The 19,028-nt window shown below is 48.0% G+C and overlaps 1 protein-coding gene and 1 long non-coding RNA gene across 2 annotated transcripts; one reads left to right on the top strand and one right to left on the bottom strand.

The window, feature by feature from the left end:
- The first annotated feature begins 480 nt into the window (after window positions 1-480).
- Window positions 481-5,011, top strand: MLF2 (myeloid leukemia factor 2). The gene is made up of 9 exons (XM_012732511.1): window positions 481-686; window positions 1,256-1,333; window positions 1,562-1,688; window positions 1,936-1,971; window positions 2,555-2,608; window positions 2,982-3,110; window positions 3,278-3,437; window positions 4,064-4,276; window positions 4,488-5,011. Exons 2-8 carry the CDS (start codon window positions 1,284-1,286, stop codon window positions 4,249-4,251), a joined length of 744 nt encoding a protein of 247 aa, XP_012587965.1. The 5' UTR covers window positions 481-686; window positions 1,256-1,283; the 3' UTR covers window positions 4,252-4,276; window positions 4,488-5,011.
- A 374-nt stretch (window positions 5,012-5,385) lies between these two features.
- On the bottom strand, window positions 5,386-9,009 carry LOC105854359. Its single transcript, XR_001146036.1, has 3 exons — window positions 8,637-9,009; window positions 7,891-8,076; window positions 5,386-7,009 (listed from the first exon to the last, which is right to left on the bottom strand). It is a non-coding gene; the product is annotated as an uncharacterized LOC105854359 (long non-coding RNA).
- Between the last annotated feature and the right edge of the window lie 10,019 nt (window positions 9,010-19,028).

Raw genomic sequence — 19,028 nt, 5'->3', positions numbered from 1 at the left:
CCCCTCCCCGCGGCCCGCGGCTCCGCTCCCCACTCTGAGTCCTCATCGCCGCGCGTGGGGTGCAGACCCGACACCCCCCCACCCGGTAACTGCGCAGCGAGGCAGAGGCAGAAAACACAGGTACCCCTTGAGGTTAGGGCTGGGCTGGGCAGCCAGCATCCAGAGGCTGAAAATTCTAGAAACGGCCAAGTAGACTTAGGGCCTCAGCAGTAATGACCCCCAAAGTGGCCTCTTAGGCCAAACGGGATGTTCCTGTGGCTAAGGACACCCACAAACTCCAGGACTGGTCTCCGGACACGCCGCGGAAGGCACGTCAGAGATGAGAAAGGAGACCCCCTCACACCACAGGACGGGGCGCGCTGTCGGGGGACGCCTGCCCGCCGCACCCCGCCGCCCCAGGGCCCGGGCCGGGCCTTCTCCCCACGCCCGCCAGTGGGAGCAGCTCGGCGGGCCCGCCCCCGGTGGGCTGTCCCGTCGTGACGTCACTTCCGTCCGGGCCTGGCCGAGGTTCGGGCTCCTTGGGCCGAGGGGGGGGACGGAGGTGGCAGCTGTGGGAGGAGGCGGCGCGCGAGGCCGAGAAGCTCCAGCCCCGACCAATCCCGCTTCCCGGGCCGCAACCCCTGCTCCTGCAGCGCACCGACAGGCGAGACCGGCCGGATGGGCCGCTGAGCCAGAATCGGGGACCGGTGAGGCTCGAGCACAGCGGGCAGCCGGGGCGGGAGCGGGCCGCGGGGCTGCAGCATCTGGAGCCTGGGATGCCGGGAGGGGAGAGAGTCCGGCCTGCCGCTCTCGCCCGCGGGGCTGGGAGGCCGGCGCTTGGGATGCCGGCGGCCGACGCTGAGGGGGATGGTGAGGCCCGGCCGGGGGTGGCCTGGTGGCGCTGGGTGTAAGGAGGGGGCGGGGTGGCCGGGGTCATTAATGGGGCGGAGGGCCCGCACTTGGGACTCGCCTCCGGAACTGTGACGTCGGGGGAGGGGGAAGTCGGCTTCTGACCTGGGGGCTTTGGGGTGAGGATGGTTCTGAGTGGGGGAGGCAGAAAACTGAGAGGCTGGGAAATTTTTTCCTTGGACCTCTTTGAGGTTGAAGCGCAGTTCCCACTGGAGGGGAGTATTGAACACCTGAACAGGGGTCCGTCCAGAGTTTGGGGCGTCAGGTACAATATTTAGAAGGGGCGCTGATCCGAGAGTCCTAACACTGAGCGGGTGTGCAAAAAGCCGGGCTGCCTCCGAGCCTCTGAGCCTCCACGTCTTTCCAGTGTGGAGCCCCCTGGAGCTAAACTCAGGATGTTTCGCTTCATGAGAGACGTGGAGCCCGAGGATCCCATGTTCCTGATGTGAGTATTCCCTCCCCCTCGTGCTCTAGAGCGTTCATCCCACTCTGCTTTGGGTCGGGGAGTAGCTCAGACAGACAGCTGGGTTCCTGTTGCTGGCGCTGGTTGGAACTGGCTGGATCCTGGGCTCCAGCTTGCACTTCCAGGGGAAGTAGGCTTCTGTGCCATTGTTTCGCTAGGACTTTGCCTGCTGGGCCCTTCTGCCATCCATCCTGTATGCTCACTCCACAGGGACCCCTTTGCTATTCACCGTCAGCATATGAACCGTATGTTGTCAGGTGGCTTTGGATACAGCCCCTTCCTCAGCATCACAGATGGCAACATGCCAGGGACCAGGCCTGCCAGCCGCAGGATGCAGGTAATGGTGCAGCATACCTGAGCCCAAAGAAAGGTTGGAGGGTGGTTAGGAAAAGGCTTGCGTTCTCTTGTGCCACAGCCAACTTAAGTGGAACAGACTCTTAGGAGTGGGAGAAGGGATCTGGGAAAAGGAGCTGGGTGTGATCCCCTTTTGGAGAAGAGGGACAGAAAGCTGAGGCCAGGGGCCTGCATTGGAACTGCCATGAGAGGATCTGGCCTGTAATTTCTGTTCCTCTGTGTTCCTGTAGGCTGGGGCTGTTTCTCCCTTCGGGATGCTGGGCATGGTGAGTCCGCACCTCTTTGTGTTCTTCATCTCAGACACACGCTGCAACCTTGTTACTTCCAAATGTGTCCACCTGGAATAGCCTGGGGTAACCCGAGAGCCTCTCTGTAGTGTTCACAGCTGAGTGCCGAGTTAAGATGCTCGCTCCTGTACTTCTAGGAGCTGTACTGTCCACGAGGGCAGCAGTTGCCTAGTAGAGTTGGTTCTTTTGAGGAAGGAAGTGCAGTTGAAGAAACAACTAAACCGTTTTTACATTTCTTACAGTTTTATGGCTAACTCCTTTCTAGGCTAGCATCCCTTGACGTGGCTTGCTTCTTAAAGACGGGAGGAAATAGGACAGTCAGGAGAAGGAAAGGTGGCAGAGTGGCAGTGGCAGCTGGTGGGAGGGCGGCCGCGTACAGGAGAAACCCAGTTACTGAAGAGTTCGGCTAATGTTACTGAAGGATGAGAAGCAGCATCTAGCAGAAGTTGCTAGATGCCAAGGAAGCCAAGAAAGGCCGTGGGAGCCGTGTGGCCAGGGGGCACCTAAGGTCCCTGCATGCGACCCTCTCTGAGCCTGACTCTGCTCCATCTCTTTGCTCCAGTCGGGTGGCTTCATGGACATGTTTGGGATGATGAACGACATGATCGGGAACATGGTGAGGCTCGCCCTGTACCCTCCCCTGGCCTTGGTCTCGGTGTGATGGCTGGTGGCACCGTGGGGCCTCTGAGGCGGGAGTGGGGAAGAGGGGGCTAGCGGAGGCGCAAACCGGACGGAGGAATGAATCGAGAGTACTCGCTGTCTCCTCTCATGCCTGAGCGTGAAGCCACAGGGACACTCATGCAATGAAGGCTCGATCTCTTAAGGTTCTTGTTTATAACTGGACTCAGAAATTTGTAAGGTAACCCTGAGTTGTGATATTCTCCCTGTTCTTGCATTTTGTGAGAAAGCTATAGGCTGCTGAAGGACGGGATCCCTCTTCCAGAGGGGAAGCCTCCCCTTTCAGTCCTGCTGTCCCTTTCCCTCCTCAGGAACACATGACAGCTGGAGGCAATTGCCAGACCTTTTCATCTTCCACTGTCATCTCCTATTCCAATACGGGTGATGGTGCCCCCAAGGTCTACCAGGAGACATCAGAAATGCGCTCGGCACCAGGCGGGGTGAGTCAGAGGACTTTACCATGCTGGGAAGACAGGATTTTGAATGGCATCCCCAGAGACCCTGGCCTTTTTTCAGGATCAGGTGGTGGGTAGTTTGTCTGTCTTGGGCTGGTGTAGCCAGAGCTTTGGCATGGGCAGCTAAGCCTGCCGTGTTTGCCACATCCCAGATCCGGGAGACTCGGCGGACTGTACGGGACTCAGACAGCGGACTAGAACAGATGTCCATTGGGCATCACATCCGGGATCGGGCCCACATCCTCCAGCGCTCCCGAAACCACCGCACTGGGGACCAGGAGGAGCGGCAGGACTATATCAACCTGGATGAGAGTGAGCCTGCCTTCCCGCCCATCACCCTCCCGGCTTCCTGACCAGCAGCCCCTACTCTAGTGCTGTGACCTAGGAGACAACAGCTTTCTCTCCCTACCTCTTAGATGTATTTTTTCTCTTTTTTTTGAAATCTAATTGGTCTTATTAAATGCTTCATGAAGTGAGCAGTAGCCTGCCCACCAGCAAGTAGAAAGCTCCTCAGTTATCTCTTGGGCAGAGTTAGGGGTGAAGCCCACACTCTCACTTAGTCTGTCAGTTTAGGGTTTCAATTAGGTGCTGGCTGTGTCCTCACCCCAGAGGGGCAAACTTAGTGCCCTCAGTCAGATATTGGTAGTCGTCAACCCTTCTCCATCTGGGCTGGTTTTTGTTTTTTTGTTGCTTTTTCTCTATATTTTTTCCCAAATCAAATATTAAGCTACCTTATGTACGAGACTGTTATCCTTAATAAAACAGTTATGCCATTCCTGATTTCTTTCACCTAGCTCAAATTGCTGCCCTCCCCTAAAACACTCTTTCATTCTCGCCCCCTGATTTTCGGTCTTAGGAGGTTGTGACCACCCCCTCGGCGTCTGTCTGCAGAAGCCAAACCCTACACTGGTGTCTTGTCTAATCTCCTTCCTCTTCAGGTGAGGCTGCCGCATTTGATGACGAGTGGAGGAGGGAGACCTCCCGATTCCGGCAGCAGCGCCCCCTGGAATTTCGCCGGCATGAGGCCTCAGGCGGTGGGGGACGAAGGGCTGAGGGTCCTCCACGCCTGGCCATACAGGGACCTGAGGACTCCCCCTCCCGACAGTCCCGTCGTTATGACTGGTGAGGGCCCTAGGCCCCCAGCCTCTCTTGTAAGTATTAGGGGGAAGAATTACAAGGTGTCAAACATGGGAGGGGCGGAGTGAACCTCTGCCACAAGGCAGGGGCTGTCCAGCTGCCCAGCAGATACTGCCTTTGATGGTGTAAGTTGCAGTTGGTGTGGGAAAGAGGGGACTAACCCCCAGCTCCTGGCTTTTATATTCTGTGTTCTTTTTGACATGCTCCTCTTTCTCCCTCTTGCAGGTACAGGCTGAAAGGCTAAGAAATCATCCCCTGAAATAACTTTTCCCCTCCAACTCCCACTCCCAATCGATTATTAAATTAACAGGCAAGCTGGCGCCCGCCCGCCGCTCCCTGGGGGTCTCGGGGAGAACCTTTCACTGCCTCCTTCACCTCCTTTTCCTTCTTTAACCCCTTACCACCATGACACCACTTCTCCTGTATCCGCTAACTTGAGTTTTCATTTGCTGCTCCATCTCTGAGCCTCCTCACCTCCCCGGCTCTACCCCTGCCATGCATTGATGGGCATTTGGGGTGAACTCTGGGTTTAGGGGCCTCTGCCCTCCCTTAGCTACCCTAGAGTTTTTCTCCTCCTCAGATCCCTCATACAGGGCTTTGTGTGGAGAGAGAGGGCTGATTCCCACTTTCTCCCTCCCAACCCCTACACATCACAGAAATCTCCCCTACACCCTTCTCTGCCTTTATTTTTTGATTTGTGCAACTTGTAACTAGGTGTTTATGGAATAAAGGAGAATGGAAAAAAGCAAGTAGGATTCATTCTTTATTTTATTTATTTATTTTTTTAAATTTATTTATTTATCTGTACAGAACTGGGGTACAGGCCAGAGATGCGGAGGGTGAGAGAATTCACCAGAGACAGAGCGGGGAGCAGAACAGGCAGATTGACAAAGTACACTGCTGAGGGGAGCAGCGGGCGGGTCAGGAGAGGTCTGCCGCGCCATGTGGTCGCCTCCGGGGCAGGCGGGAATCGAACTCATGAGGAAGTGGCTTTAGATTCTCAGTGCTGTGCTTTAACCCGCTGCGCCACCAGGGAGGGCCCATTCTTTATTTTTTAAAAGATTTATTTATTTATGCATACAAGAACTAGGGCACAGGCCAGAGTTTCAGGGTGGTGAGAGGATTCACCAGACAGAGTGGGGAGCAGAATAGGCAGATTGACTGAGACATGCTGCTGAGGGGATCCACGGTGAGATAGGTCAACTGTGCCATGTGGGTCAGATCCCTGGCTGGGGATTGAACTCGTGCTGCGGTGGCTGGCTATATCTTAATAGCGCTGTTTCTTTAACCCCTGAGCCATCAAGGAGGGGCCAAGACCCTTGTGGGATTCTGGTCCTTACTTTGATCTTTTTCCTGTTCAATCCTTCTGTCTCCTAGTCACTTTTCTTCTGTGACTTTTTTAACTCAAATTCAAGCCCAGCCCCTGACTGGTGATGCCTGTGGGCCTGTCAGAACACCTCAGGTGAGGAGCAGCAAAACTCGGCTAGGCTGGACTGACGGCACAGAATGTCAGCAGTTGTCTTGCAGGCCCTGCCCCTCACCTCTGCAGCCTCTTGCTTCAGGGGCATGTATCATTGTGCCTGAGGAATTGGCCACCCTGGTCTGGGCAGTTTTCCCCTGTACTATGGAGGGTGATCCTTGTGCAGAGCAGGAAGAAACCCAAATAAGCTTATGAGCGCCTTGGAGGGGGAAGGACTCTAGGGTCAGCACCATTCTTCAGACCCACAGTTGAGAACTTGAGCCCAGGGAAGGAGACCAGAGAAAAAAACTAGGCTGGAACCTGAGCAGTAGTAGCAGGGCCCGAGGTGCTCAAGTTTCTTAAGATGTTCACTCCTGTTTGACCTGGCTCAGCCAAGTGGGTCACACTGTTCCTCCTGGGAGCGTATTTCATGATGGTAAATGCTTGTGAGAATCTGATGACACGTTCCTCTTTATAGAAACCTTCAGTTCTTTTCAGTTGGTGAATCAAAGGCAAAACATTTAACTCTCCAGGTCCTTCAGGGAAGGAAGGATTTTGCCCAGGTCATTGATAAAGAAGTAGATCCAAGAGGTTTGTCCAGTGAGCAGAGAAATAGAAGTTGAGCTCAATAGCCCAGCACTAACTTCCAGTCTAGGGCAGGTACTGACTCATTAAATAGGGTGGCTGAAGCTGCATGGCCAGGATTAAGGAAACCAACCCCGTTTTGACCGTCTGGAAGCCCCAGAGGCAGATGGGCATAGATCATTCCTCTCCACCTGGGCTGCTGAATTATAGATGGAACTCGGCCTCCACAGCCCTTAGCTGCAAGGGCTGTCTGTGCTTTGCGCAACAGTAACAGCATGTTGCCTTCGGCTGGGAGTGGAGTATTTACTCCTGAGGAGGCCTCAGTGAAAAGCCCCAGGGCTGAGGGATCCCAGAGGCTCCTGCCACTATGGTCTTGAGTAGTCACGGTCTTGAGTAGTCACGCACTTCTGGACCTCAGCTATGGAGGTCCTCTCCACATACAAAATCTGTGGCCAATCCCTACACCTGGACTTCAATTTTGTTGCCCAAGTTCCTGCTGTAGTTCTGAGTAGAAGCTGGGGTGGGGCAAGGGTTGCCCTGGTTTCAATGTAGTTGAATCAGTTGGATGTTTTACAAGCTCTTCCTTCTGGGCCCTGGTTTTCAGACATGATAATTTTCACCCTTGCTCCCTGCTCTTGGGTGAGCACCACCCATCAGCTCAGCACGCACTTCTTGGGCTTGTGACTGGTTCTCAGCAGGGATACTGTGGGATGTGAGGTGTTAGCTGCATGGTGTGAGGCGCTCAAGAACCAGCCCACTGTGCTGTGAGCCAGTGCTGGGTATGAGGTTGGTGCAGAACTCAGGAGGAGCCTGACATTTTCTTAGCTCTCCAATCTGGCCCAGCCTCAGTTCACAAACGCCGCCCCTTCAGTCCCTGGCCCAACAGCTATCCAGAGGACATGCTCAGACTCACTCAGATTATTCCCAACATCCCACAAAATTACAGGTTGGAAGAGACAGATACTTGGCAAGAAACAGAATTATACAGAGGAGCAAAATTGGGAATACAGACTGGCATGAGCAAGGCTTAGCCACAGCACTTAGCTATGACTCTGAGAAAGACTCTTAATCCCTCAACATCCACTTCCTATTTTGTAAAGTGGGTCGATGTAGGCGCTGGTGGGCATGGTGACAGATTCAGACCCCAGGATGGTGAGAAATAAATTAGTAGGGAGAAAGCATTTGGGCTATAAATGCCGGTTTCTCCCCAGTCACTCTCCCTGCCTTGCTGTGCATCCAGGGGCCTCAACCCCCATTCCATCCTCAGACTGAAATACCTGCAGACACAACCCGGAAGTATCATGCTGGCCTTGAGTCACCCTTCAGCCCTTCTTTCTTCCAGCTACAAACAACACCTTTCACCCGCATCAAGTATCAACGTGATGCACCAACAAGTAAAAACAAATCTTTGGGGCTACTCTGATCCAGCCCTGTTTGGAATTCTTCCCTTATATTGTGACAAAGGGTCTCAGGTCTCAGTAACACCAATGCTCAAATCATAAATCGCCAGAGGCTAATCCACAGTAATCTCAGTATTCCCAGTCTCCCACCCCACATATTCCAGGCCCACTTAACTTCACATACCTGTCCTGCTCTTGTGCTCCAAGCCCTGGGAATGAGTCTGCAGGGGCTGATGGAGAAGTGAGGCAAGGATTCTGTCTCAGGCCATTCCAGTTGGACTATGCACAAGAAGAAAGCAGCCTTCACCATTCTCTTAGCCATGTTAGGGCAGGTGGGAGCCAGGTAAGGCTGCAGTACCAGAGGGAGGCACTGAAATAAGAAAGAACACCAAATATAATAAAGTAAAAATGAGAACAATGAACAACTATAAGCCAGAGACATTTTATGGGGGTGGGAGGGGAATGGGATCAGAACTGGGGTGGGAAGAGAGCATGGGACTGTAGTGGTAGCACATGGGTGAACTGGTGGTGGGAAGCCCATGGGGATTACAACTGAAATGGAAAAATGCACAAAATGAAGAATGATGGAAAAAAATAAAAAAGAAAACACCAGAGACTGCAGGCACAGGGAGAGAAGAGCTATGTAGTTCGAGCCCCTAAGGCTGATCCCTGGGGCTTGGGACCCCACCCATGAGTCCTGGGACTGGCATGGCACCTTAGGGGGTTGGCATAGTGCAAAGGGCACTGAGATGTCCCCGTCTCCATATCTGGCCTTAAAACTACATCTTTAGGGAGGTAGGAAGTAGGTAGTGCTCCCCGTTCTAGACTCAGATCCTCCCCTTGCACACTGTCCCTGGCATGAGCTGGGTCAACATTCAGTACCTCACCCTTTCTCTGCCTTTATTGTTATTTTCTTTCCTGAAAACTTACCTTTTGGAGGGGAATCAAGGCGCTGCTCTTGACTTCTCCAAGCACCCATCCCATCATGCTCTTCTCTGTCACCTATCACCTGGAGACCTTGCAGGTTCAGGACAGTTTTCAAAAATCTCAGTGCTCTTCTGCCAGGCAGCCAACCATCTCAAAGCCTGAGGCTGGGACACTTGGACACATGAAGCTGGAGGATGGGAGAGCAGGGAGCACAGGATAGGGACACAGTGGTGGGATGACATCTAAAAGGGGGGACAGCTCCTGGTGATGTAGGGCTGCAGTCTCAGCGCTATCACGATTGCTTGAAATCAATCCACCAGCCTGGAGGCTGATCCATGTGGTGCAGCGGACCTGTCCTGTCTCTCCTGCTGTTCCTCTCGGTGGTATATTTCAGTAGATCTGCCTGTTCTGCTCCCCACTCTGTCTCTGGTGAATCCTCTCACTCCCCACACCTCTGGCCTGCAACCCAGCTCTTGTGTGCATAAATAAATAAATCTTAAAAATGATAATAATAAAAGAGGGATCAACAGTAACTTGGTCAAGGTGATCCTGAGGTGGGAAAGGGTTAGATGAGAGTAAATAAATACAGGTTCTTTGGAAACACTGGTGAGACTTGTAGGGGTGGGGATGGGGGAATTACAGACTCACTGGCAATGTGGCAGGGAAGGACAGAAGCTGACTCCCAATACACTTGGTTCTCAATGTAAGTAAACCTGCATATGATACAAGTAAGTTTGGAGTAGAAAGAAGCCTTACAGATCCCCTTCTCTGGATGTGGCCAAATGCCGCAGCAGGTCAGAATCACCTACCTAGACCCACTAAAGCAGAATCTCAGGATTAGAGAGGATTCCAATGTAGCTTAGCAACAATTACAAATCTCCAACACCTCCTCCCCCGCTCCTACTTTACTACTGCAGAAACAGGTGACTTGTTCAACCTCATGCAGCTACCTACCAGGATACCAACAGCCAGGACTCAAATCCTGATTGATATATATATAATGCTAATATGTTATACAGAATGGTTCACCTTTAAATACAGTGCTCCTTGGTGGTTTGCTATTTTAAAATTTATATTAAAAATTACCCAAGCAATAGCATCGTGTTAACATGATGGATGCCAGTAGCTGAGTGTGTGAAATAACATTCAGGTACGCATCATGGAAAATCAGCATGTGTGTATACTCCATTAAATTCAATTCCATTCTCTTCACTGTTCCATTCTTTTCTTTGTCCCAATTTACCTACCTCTTTTCCCTTCTGGTAACTACTAATTGGTCTTACAATCTAAACATTTATTTTTTGCTTTATTTGGTTCATCTGTTGCCTTCATGTATACCATATATAAATGAAATCATATAGTGTTTCTTTTGCTGTCTGGTTGATTTTACTAGACACGGTGACCTCCAGGTCTTTCCATGTTGATGCATATGTCAGGATTTCATCTTTTTCTCATAAGAATAGTTAGTATTCCATTGTGTATCTATACCACATCTTTAGCCAATCATCAGTCAGTGGAGTACTCAGGTTGTTTCCAATTCCTGAGTATTATAAAGCTCAACAGGGCCTCCCTGGTGGTGCAAGGGGTTAAAGCACAGCACTGTGAAGCCGTCTGCAGCCACCTGGGATGATCCCCAGCCAGGGTGGTGACCCACATGGCACAGCAGAGCTCCTGTCTCACCCACTGTTTCCGTTCCCCTCAGCAGTTTCAGTGAATCTTTCTGTTCTACTCCACTCTGTCTCTGGTGAATCTTCTTATCCCCCACACCTCTAGCCTGTACCGCAGTTCTTGTATGAATGAATGAATGAATGAATGAATGAATGAATAAATAAATAAATAAATAAATAAATGAAATAACACTTCCAGGCCCTCCCTGGTGGCACAGCAGGTCTTAGTGCTTAAAGTCTTAGTGCTTAAAGCACAGCACTAGGAAGCTAAAGCCACTTCAGCATGAGTTCAATCGCCACCTTGGAGATGACCCACATGGTGCAGCAGACTTCTCCTGACCTACCCACTGCTCCCCTCAGCAGTGTTATTTCCTCGATCTGCCTGTTCTGCTCCCCACTCTCTGGTGATTCCTCTCACTGCCCCTGCACCCCTGGCTGTACCCCAGCTCTGTATGCATAAATAAATAAATTTTAAAAATATATAACAGTTTCATCTCCTCTAAGCCTATCCAGTCCTAACCCTTGGCAACCATCAATTTGTGCTCTATTACTGTAGTTTCACTAGTGTCCTCGAATGAGATCACAGGTGTTAAACTTTTGAGAGTGCCTTTTTCACTCAGATTCACTCATGTTGGGCGTAGTAACAGTTCACTCCATTTCACTGCTGACTACTATTCTTTTCGGCATTATCCATTCATTTATCCATTCGCTTGTCAACAAACATTCCAATTATTTCGTTTTTTGTAGGAACAAAGTTGCTATCAACATTCATGTACAGACTTTTGGTTGAACATGTTTTTAATTCTCTTTTTACAAGATTTATTTCTTTATGCATACAAGAACCAGGGTACAGGCCAGCGAGGTGGGGGCAGGGTGTTTGAGAGGATTCACCAGAGTGGGGAGCAGAGCAGGCGGATGTACTGAAATACACTGCTGAGGGGAGCAGTGAGCAACAGAGGAGAGGTCTGCTGCTGTGCCCCCTCGAGCCCTGGTGGGGGATCGAGATCCCCCACTGGCTAGAGATCGCTTCATAGTGCTGTGACTTAACCCCCTGCCAACTTAGCACTTCTTAACTTTTTTTTTTTTACAGAATCAGTATAAGATAGAAGTTGACTTCTACATAATTATTTAGACTTGAGGTTAAGTGGTCTTGAAATCAACAAAAGGTCTTGAAAATCAGGCTACAAAGCCCACCTTGTTGATGTCTGTCATGATGCGCTATTATGAGATGACTCGGTCCTTTTAAAAATAGTATTCTCTTATTCATTCTTTGGAGGCTTGAAGTGAATTCATTAAACATCTTCCAGCTCCTGTCATTTGCCATTCCTCAACTTTCAGTTTTACTGCATCCACATCAACTTTGTACTTTTCCAAGCTGCTTTAATAATATTAAATTGTCCAAATAATTTTTTCTCTCTTCTCAGAAGTTTTTTGTTTTGCTTTTTTACTACTGATGAATTCTAAGCTAAAAACCTTTTTATAACTCAGCCTTTACTGGTATGAGCCTCCATTAAAGACTCATAAAGTTGTTTACAAATTTGGCTGGCATCAATTTTCTCTGTAAAGGAAGCTGTTGGAAACATTGCATTTCATTCATGTACTTTTCTGTCATCAATTGTCCTCATCATCTTGAGTAATTCCAGGAATTCAGACAGCTCCTCGCAGCTCACACTGCCACTGGGTACTGCCATAATGGACACATGTTAGGGCCCTGTATTACAACTTTACACACTTTTTAAGAATAATGTTTTTGTGTCATTGCTAAGGACTCTGCCTAATTCTAGGGTAACTAAGACTTTTAGATTCTCAGTGCAGTGCTTTAACCCGCTGCGCCACCAGGGAGGGCCGGGTAACTAAGACTTTTAAAAAAATATTTATTTATGCATACAGAACTGGGGTACAGACCAGAGGTGCAGGGGTGGTGAGAGGATTCACCAGAGACAATAGAAAGCAAAACAGGTAGACTGATGAAGCACACTGCTGAGGGGAGCAGTGGGTAGGACAGGAGAGGTCTTTTGTACCATGTGGGTCGACCCCTGCCCTGGATCAAACTTGTGCTGAGTGGTTGTGCTCCCATTGTATCACCAGGGAGGGTCCACTAAAACTTTTTTCTAAGTTATACTGTAAAGGATTTTTAGTTGTACATCTCCAATCTCCCCTGGGTAAGTTTTGTTAGCTTGTGACTTAAAAAAAAAAAAAAAAGATTTACTTATTTATACATACAAGAACTGGGGCACAGGCCAGAAGTGCAGGGAGTGAGAAGATTCACCAGAGATAGAGTGGGGAGCAGAACACTGAAACACACTGCTGAGGGGAGTAACTGGAGGGTCAGGAGAGGTCAGCTGCACCATGTGGGTCAGCTCCCTGGCCAGGAATCAAACTCGTGCTGCAGTGGCTGTGATAGCTTCAAAGTGCGCCACAAGGGGAGACCCTACAACCTCTTAATGTCTGTGGGGTATGTAGTGATAGCACCTTTTTTGATATTGATAATTTGCCTTTTTTTCTGCCAGTATGGGGAGAGATTGATCAGTTTTAGTTTTAAAACATCAACTTTGGTGGTTTTTTTTTTTTTTTTCAGTTTCACTTCTTTCTTGTTTGCCATCTATGTTACACTTTAAAACGATTTTGTTGGCCCTCTCTGGTGGCACAATGGGGGTGAAAGCACAGCCCTATGAAGCAATCTGCAGCCACTGCAGCACAAGTTTGATTCCTAGCTGGGGAGGTGATCCGCATGGCATGGCAGGCCTCTCCTGATCTGCCCAATGTTCCCCTCAGCAGTGTATTTCAGGTGATCTGCCTGTTCTGCTCCCCACTCTTGTCTTTGGTGAGCTGAATCTTTTCATCTCCCAGACCTCTGGACATATTCCAGTTCTTGTATGCATAAATAAATAAATCTTAAGAAATAAGTAGAACAATTTTCTTGAAGAATAAAGCTGTATCTCCTTTTAAAAATAGGTTTGGAGGGCCCTCCCTGGTGGTGCAGCTGGTTAAAGCACAGCACTAAGAAGCTAAAGCCACTTCAGCATGAGTTCGATCCCCGCCTGCCCCAGAGGTGACCACATAGCACAACAGACCTCTCCTCACCCGCCCGCTGCTCCCCTCAGCAGTGTGCTTCGAAGATCTGCCTGTTCTGCTCCCTGCTCTGTCTCTGGTGAAGCCTCTCACTGCCCCTCTGGCCTGTACCACAGTTCTGTATGGATAAATAAATCTTTCAAGAAAAATAGGTTTGGAAATTTGTCTTTTAACTGGTGTACTTAGGCTATTTAATTATATTTGGCTTTGTTTCTAACATTTTGTTATTTTCTCTTTGGTCTGCTATAATGCCATTGTCTCCACTTTCTAACCTTTGGTTTTACTTGGGTATTTAGTATTCCACTTTTTCTACTGATTTCTTCCCATTAAATTCCTCTTCTTTCTGTGTTTGCTCTCGGACAGAACTGGTAAGCTTAAGGGCTATATAATTAGTATGTTGGGCTTTGCAGATCATACAGTGTCTGTTGCAACACCTAGCTGATGCTATGGTACAAAAACAGTAAGACAATATATAAATTATTGAGGTGTAACTATGTTCCCATAAACTTTTATTTACAAAAAGAGGTAGTGGGCTGAATTTGGCCTGGAATTTATGGTTTACCATAATTCATGCTCTGTGGATTACACGATACATACTTTTCATAGTTCATTTAAATTTTTTATGTCCATACTTCAAATTAAATAGACATTTCAACACGTTTCCTTATCATATATATTACATCTACAAAAACTAGAATCCTATCAATTTTATAATTTTTCCTTTCAACTATCTTAAAGAATTGAAGAATCCATTATTATATTTGTAATTTCTGTTGCTTCCTTCATTCAATTTTCCCCATGAATTTCTCTTCTGCCTGAAGAACTTCCTTTCACATTTTTTTTAGAACAGATCTGCTGGTGATAAATTCTTATACTTTTCCCTTATGTCAAAAATATCTATTTCACATTCATTACTATGTGATGTTTCATTGGATATAAAATTTTGAGTTGACAGTTACTTTCAGATTTTTGTTGTTTCAATTCCTTTGGACTTTGATAGTTTCAGAAGAGACAGGTCATACTCTAATGATTTTCCCTGGATGAAGTGTATTGCTTTGCTCTAATGCTCTGAGACCATTTGTCTGTTTTTTAATTTTCAACATTTTGATTATGATATGTCTAGACATTGCTTTCTTTTAAGTATATCTGGTTTGCTGTTCACCAAGTTTCTTGGATCTGTATATTTGCCTTGGCAAATTTGGAAAGGTTTTAGTGGTGATATGCTCTAATTTTTCTGAGCCATTTCCCCCCTCGCTTTCTGGACTCTTGACCTCAGGGTACTCTGGTCTTTTTTTCTTTTCATCTGTTGTTCAGATTGCACAACTTATATTGATCATCTTCATTCTGCTATGAAATCCATCCAGTGAATATTTTGTTTGCATTATTGTGATTTTTCAGGTTTAAAGTTTCCATTTGGTTATCTTTTATATCTTCAATTTCTTTGCTAAAATGTTATGTCTTTCCATTTGTTTGTGTTCTCCCTTTCTTTTTGAAGTATATTCCACTTACTCGCTGCTTTGAAGTCTTTGTTTTAAATCCTAGCATCTGTCATTTGGACTCAGTTTTCTTCTCCCTGGAGCATTCTATTTATGCTGGGTAAATTTAGATTGTATTCTGGATGTTCTGAACATCTTTTTGTCACTCTGGGTCTCACTAAAATCCTAAAGCGAAAGCTACTTTATGGTATTAGTAAGCTATTGAGCAGGTAGGTTCAGACAGCAATCAGGCTCCTTTGCACTGAGGTTCCAATACCAGTTTAATTTCCAGAGTGTGTGCAGTTACTGGGATCAGTCCTGCATATATGTCACCAGGCGGCCAGGCAAACCTGACTGGAGGGCCAGCCTGTAGCTCAGGTCACAAGCCTGGAGCTATTGTGGCTGGTCTCTTCATTCTCCTCCTCTCTGGGCTAACACTTTCTGGTCCCCTGGGGCTCCTCTTGTCAGAAAGCTTAAACTTTAGTTTCTCTCCTCTTACAGAACCAAGCATCCAGAGAACAGAGAAATAAGCAGAGGGGATTTGCCTCACACTCTTGGAGCAGGCTGAGGTAAGAGAATAGGGTTCTTTTCCTTTAGACCCTGTGCAGCCACAGTTCGGCCACTGTGTGCCTGTGGCACTGCCAGAAGCTGAAGGCGGAAGGGTAAAAAAGAAAGAAACACGGGCTCCTCCTCACGCTGGCTCTCTGAGTCTTAGGTGTCTCTTTCCTGCTCCCCATACCTGCAATAGGGCTTCTCTTAGAGCTCTTTCAGCTTACATCTCAGGTATTCTAGGATTCAGGTTGCCTTGAGTTCACATGGGGCAATACTGGAGGGTGGAAATCAATGGTTCACTCACTACTGGTTTGTCAAAGTATGAATTCTGGTCACTTTCCCATTGCCTCTTTCTTTTTTGAGACATCAGAGCGCTACTCCCTGCATTCTGAACAAAAGGAAGGGAGCGGTGGTCGGGGCTGCCTACTGTACCATCTAATCTATAGAACTCTGGGCAAATTACAGAACCTCTCTAGCTATCTTGTCATCTCGAGAAAAGGGTATTAATGGTGTCAGATTCAGCAGGTTATTGTATTGATCAAGTAAGTTTACAGAGAGCACTTAAAGAATTAGTTTAACCATAGCAAGCAGCGAATGACTATCAATACTGTATGGAAGTAAACACTAGCCTTTATTATTAGCAATTATGTGGAAGGATTGGAAGACAGGCCAAAAGACAAAAATTACTCAAACCCTGTATTCAGATATTCCAGCAAGCTCTATTCACCAAGTGACTAAATGGACAAAGGAACAGTAAGTTGGGTCGCACTCTCTGTCCCATGCCCCAAATAAAACACTTCGTATTAACGGAGAGGCAATGGGCCACAGGACGAAACCTTGGTGGCACCAGGCATTTGCTCTGCTCTTCCTTCACCCTGCCCCCACAAGATGCTCACCCTCCCTCCCCTTTCTCAAGCTAAAAGTTACTCAGGCTTCCAGTTTCAGCTTAAAGGTCATGTCCCTGGAAAAGGCTTTCCTGACTCAGGGCAAGATTCAAGTCCCCCTGTTAAATGCTTTCACGTAACCCCATACTTCTTAGCACTTATCACGTTTAATTATATAATCATATACTTATGAACCTCAAAGGATAGGGTAGGATAGGATAGGGTAAGTTACCCTCTTATCCTGTCCTCAATATCTCACCTTTGCTTACGGGGGCCCTAGCCAAGGTCCTGAGTAGGAACTTTCTCAGGGGAAGCAAGCAGGCACTATCTTTTACCTAAATAGGACTTCACAGCTCAGCGCTGAGTCAATGAGGAGGGTCATGAATGCATATGTCCAGTCCAAACCCTGAGGATTTTCATTCAGTAGGAATTGGGTGGGAGTGAGATCCAGGAATGCGCATTTTCAAAGTCTCCCTTGACTAATCTGATGCTGTGGCCACAGGAACAGTTCTGATATGGTTTCTGACATGGTTTCTACGGTCTCTGCTTCTGACAACTACCAGGCAGGACCTAGTGACTGGTAAAAGTGATGGGCTCTCTCTCCCATGACTTTACTTTGCTGGTGGAGCTTCTCTGGCTCTTGCTCTGACGGGGGCCCCAGGGGCACCTCTGACCAACACTCAGCCTAGAAATGAGGGTCCTCAATCCAATCACCTATGAGACGGTAGTCCTGCTATAATCACTGAGAAAGCTCGGAGGTAAGTTCTTCCCACTTGAACCTGGCAGTGATATGCTCCTAGCTAAGTTGATTATGACCGTGATAGACCGTGAAGCAGATCAGTAGTGCCCAGATTCCTAAATCAGAGAAACTGAGAAAATACATGTGTTGTTTCAAGTCACCAAGTTTTGGTAAAATTGGTTATATGGCAACAAATAAATACAGTGCTGAAACTGGCCCCTCCCTTCTACCTATGCACACTGGAAGATTCACATAAGTAGAGAAATTGTCATTTCTCTCTTTTTTTAAATATCAATTTTTAAAAAAGATTTATTTATGCATACAGAACTGGGTTATAGGCCAGAGGTGCAGGGGAGGTGAGAGGATTCACCAGAGACAGACTGGGGAGCAGAACAGGCTGACTGATAAAGTTCACTGCTGAGGGGAGCAGCGGGTGAACAGGAGAGGTCTGGGGTGCCATGTGAATCACCTCTGGGACAGGGATTGAACTTGCACTGAAGTGGTTGTGGCCAGTTTGCAGAGCTGTGTCCTGCCCCACTGCGCGACCAGGGAGGACTTCATAAAATACTGGAGACAGTGTCTCTGAGGTATTCCAGATCAGTTGTTTTCAGCTTCGGAAACTTTGGTTTAATCTTTTAAATGTTACCTGCTTAAGATGCATGAATTCTGAATTCTCATAAAGTCCTAAGCGTACCTAAGATGATCAGCATGTGAAATCAGCACGTACTAGTAAGATTCTTAGTTGGGAAGATTCTTTTGTTGTCCTGGGCTTGATCATCCAAGAAATCCTTAAATACTGCACCAAATCTTATGGGTCAAAAACTGAGCCACATGTAATCCCACCCACCCCTCCCCCAATGCCTTGGTAGCCAAGAGCCCCAACTTTGTGAACCAAAGGCAAATTACACTCGCATGTCCTTGGGACTGTGACTAGTTCCCCTCTCTCTTTGGGTGGTATGTCTGGTAGTGTCATCCCAGTTCACCCTAGCCTTCGTCCAGTCCCACAAAGAGGAACTGAGAGGTCAGAGAAGTTATGGAGGAATTAGCTGAAATCAGCTTACAAAAAAAATGAGATACGAAGGTAAAGAGAAAAACTGGGGCACTCTCCCAGGAAGGGACAAGTTCAAAGCACTAGGAATTTACAAACTACTACACACTGGAGGGTGTGGGAGGAAGGAGGGGTTTATTTCAGAAGTAGAGACTGAGAATCAAGAAGCAACAGGCTCAACAAGTGACAACCCTGGAAACAGGGTCCTGTCAGTTTTCCATCGCCCCCTCCAGACCACAGGCCTAGCCAGCCCACTTTTAATCAGAAACTCAGAATGCCACCCCCACTTTCTAACTATATGACTAATATATTCAGGATCAGCGGAAAGTGGTCCGTTTCTAAATTTCCACCTAGAGACTAGCACCAGCTCTGGAAAGTAGCTCACCCAAAAACGGCGGCCTCAGGGGGCAACCACTTCACGTCTAAGTTGGGGGTCAGCTGTCCCTCACCCTAAAACTTTCCAATTCTAGACAGCACTCAACAGCACACAAGGGCAAGGTCATCCCTCCAGCACAATGCTTTGGAAGGTCTGCCTTGGATAGAAAACGGGAGCCTAATAGCTGCTTCTTACTGCAGATCTGAGAGTTCTGATGCAAAAATCTCGAGCTCATTATCAGCTCTTATAAATTATGAAAGGGAAGGAACAGGCCAAACACAAACCCCCCAGAGCAGGGACAGCGACTGTCACTTTACAATACATGCACTGTGCCTAACACTTGTGGGTGCTCAGGAAGCACCCGCTGCACCCACTGCTTCTAAGTGAACGCTGAGATGACTGTCTGAAGTGATACAGCTAGGATCCAGGTCTCCAGGCTCCTAGGCCAGGACCAGTACACAGTATCTGGCTCTCTTCTTCTTCTTCCAGACTTTATGTTTAAGCAGACCAGGAATGAACCTTCTGAACCCATGCACAGATATCAAAGACAGAAGATGGTACCGTTCAGGGCATGTTTGTAGA

The sequence above is a fragment of the Condylura cristata genome, unplaced genomic scaffold (assembly GCF_000260355.1).
Source record: "Condylura cristata isolate star-nosed mole 26May11 unplaced genomic scaffold, ConCri1.0 scaffold00034, whole genome shotgun sequence".
Lineage (NCBI taxonomy): Eukaryota > Metazoa > Chordata > Mammalia > Eulipotyphla > Talpidae > Condylura > Condylura cristata.
The sequence above is the reverse complement of the archived record's forward strand: the minus strand, read 5'-3'. Positions and strand labels throughout refer to the sequence as shown.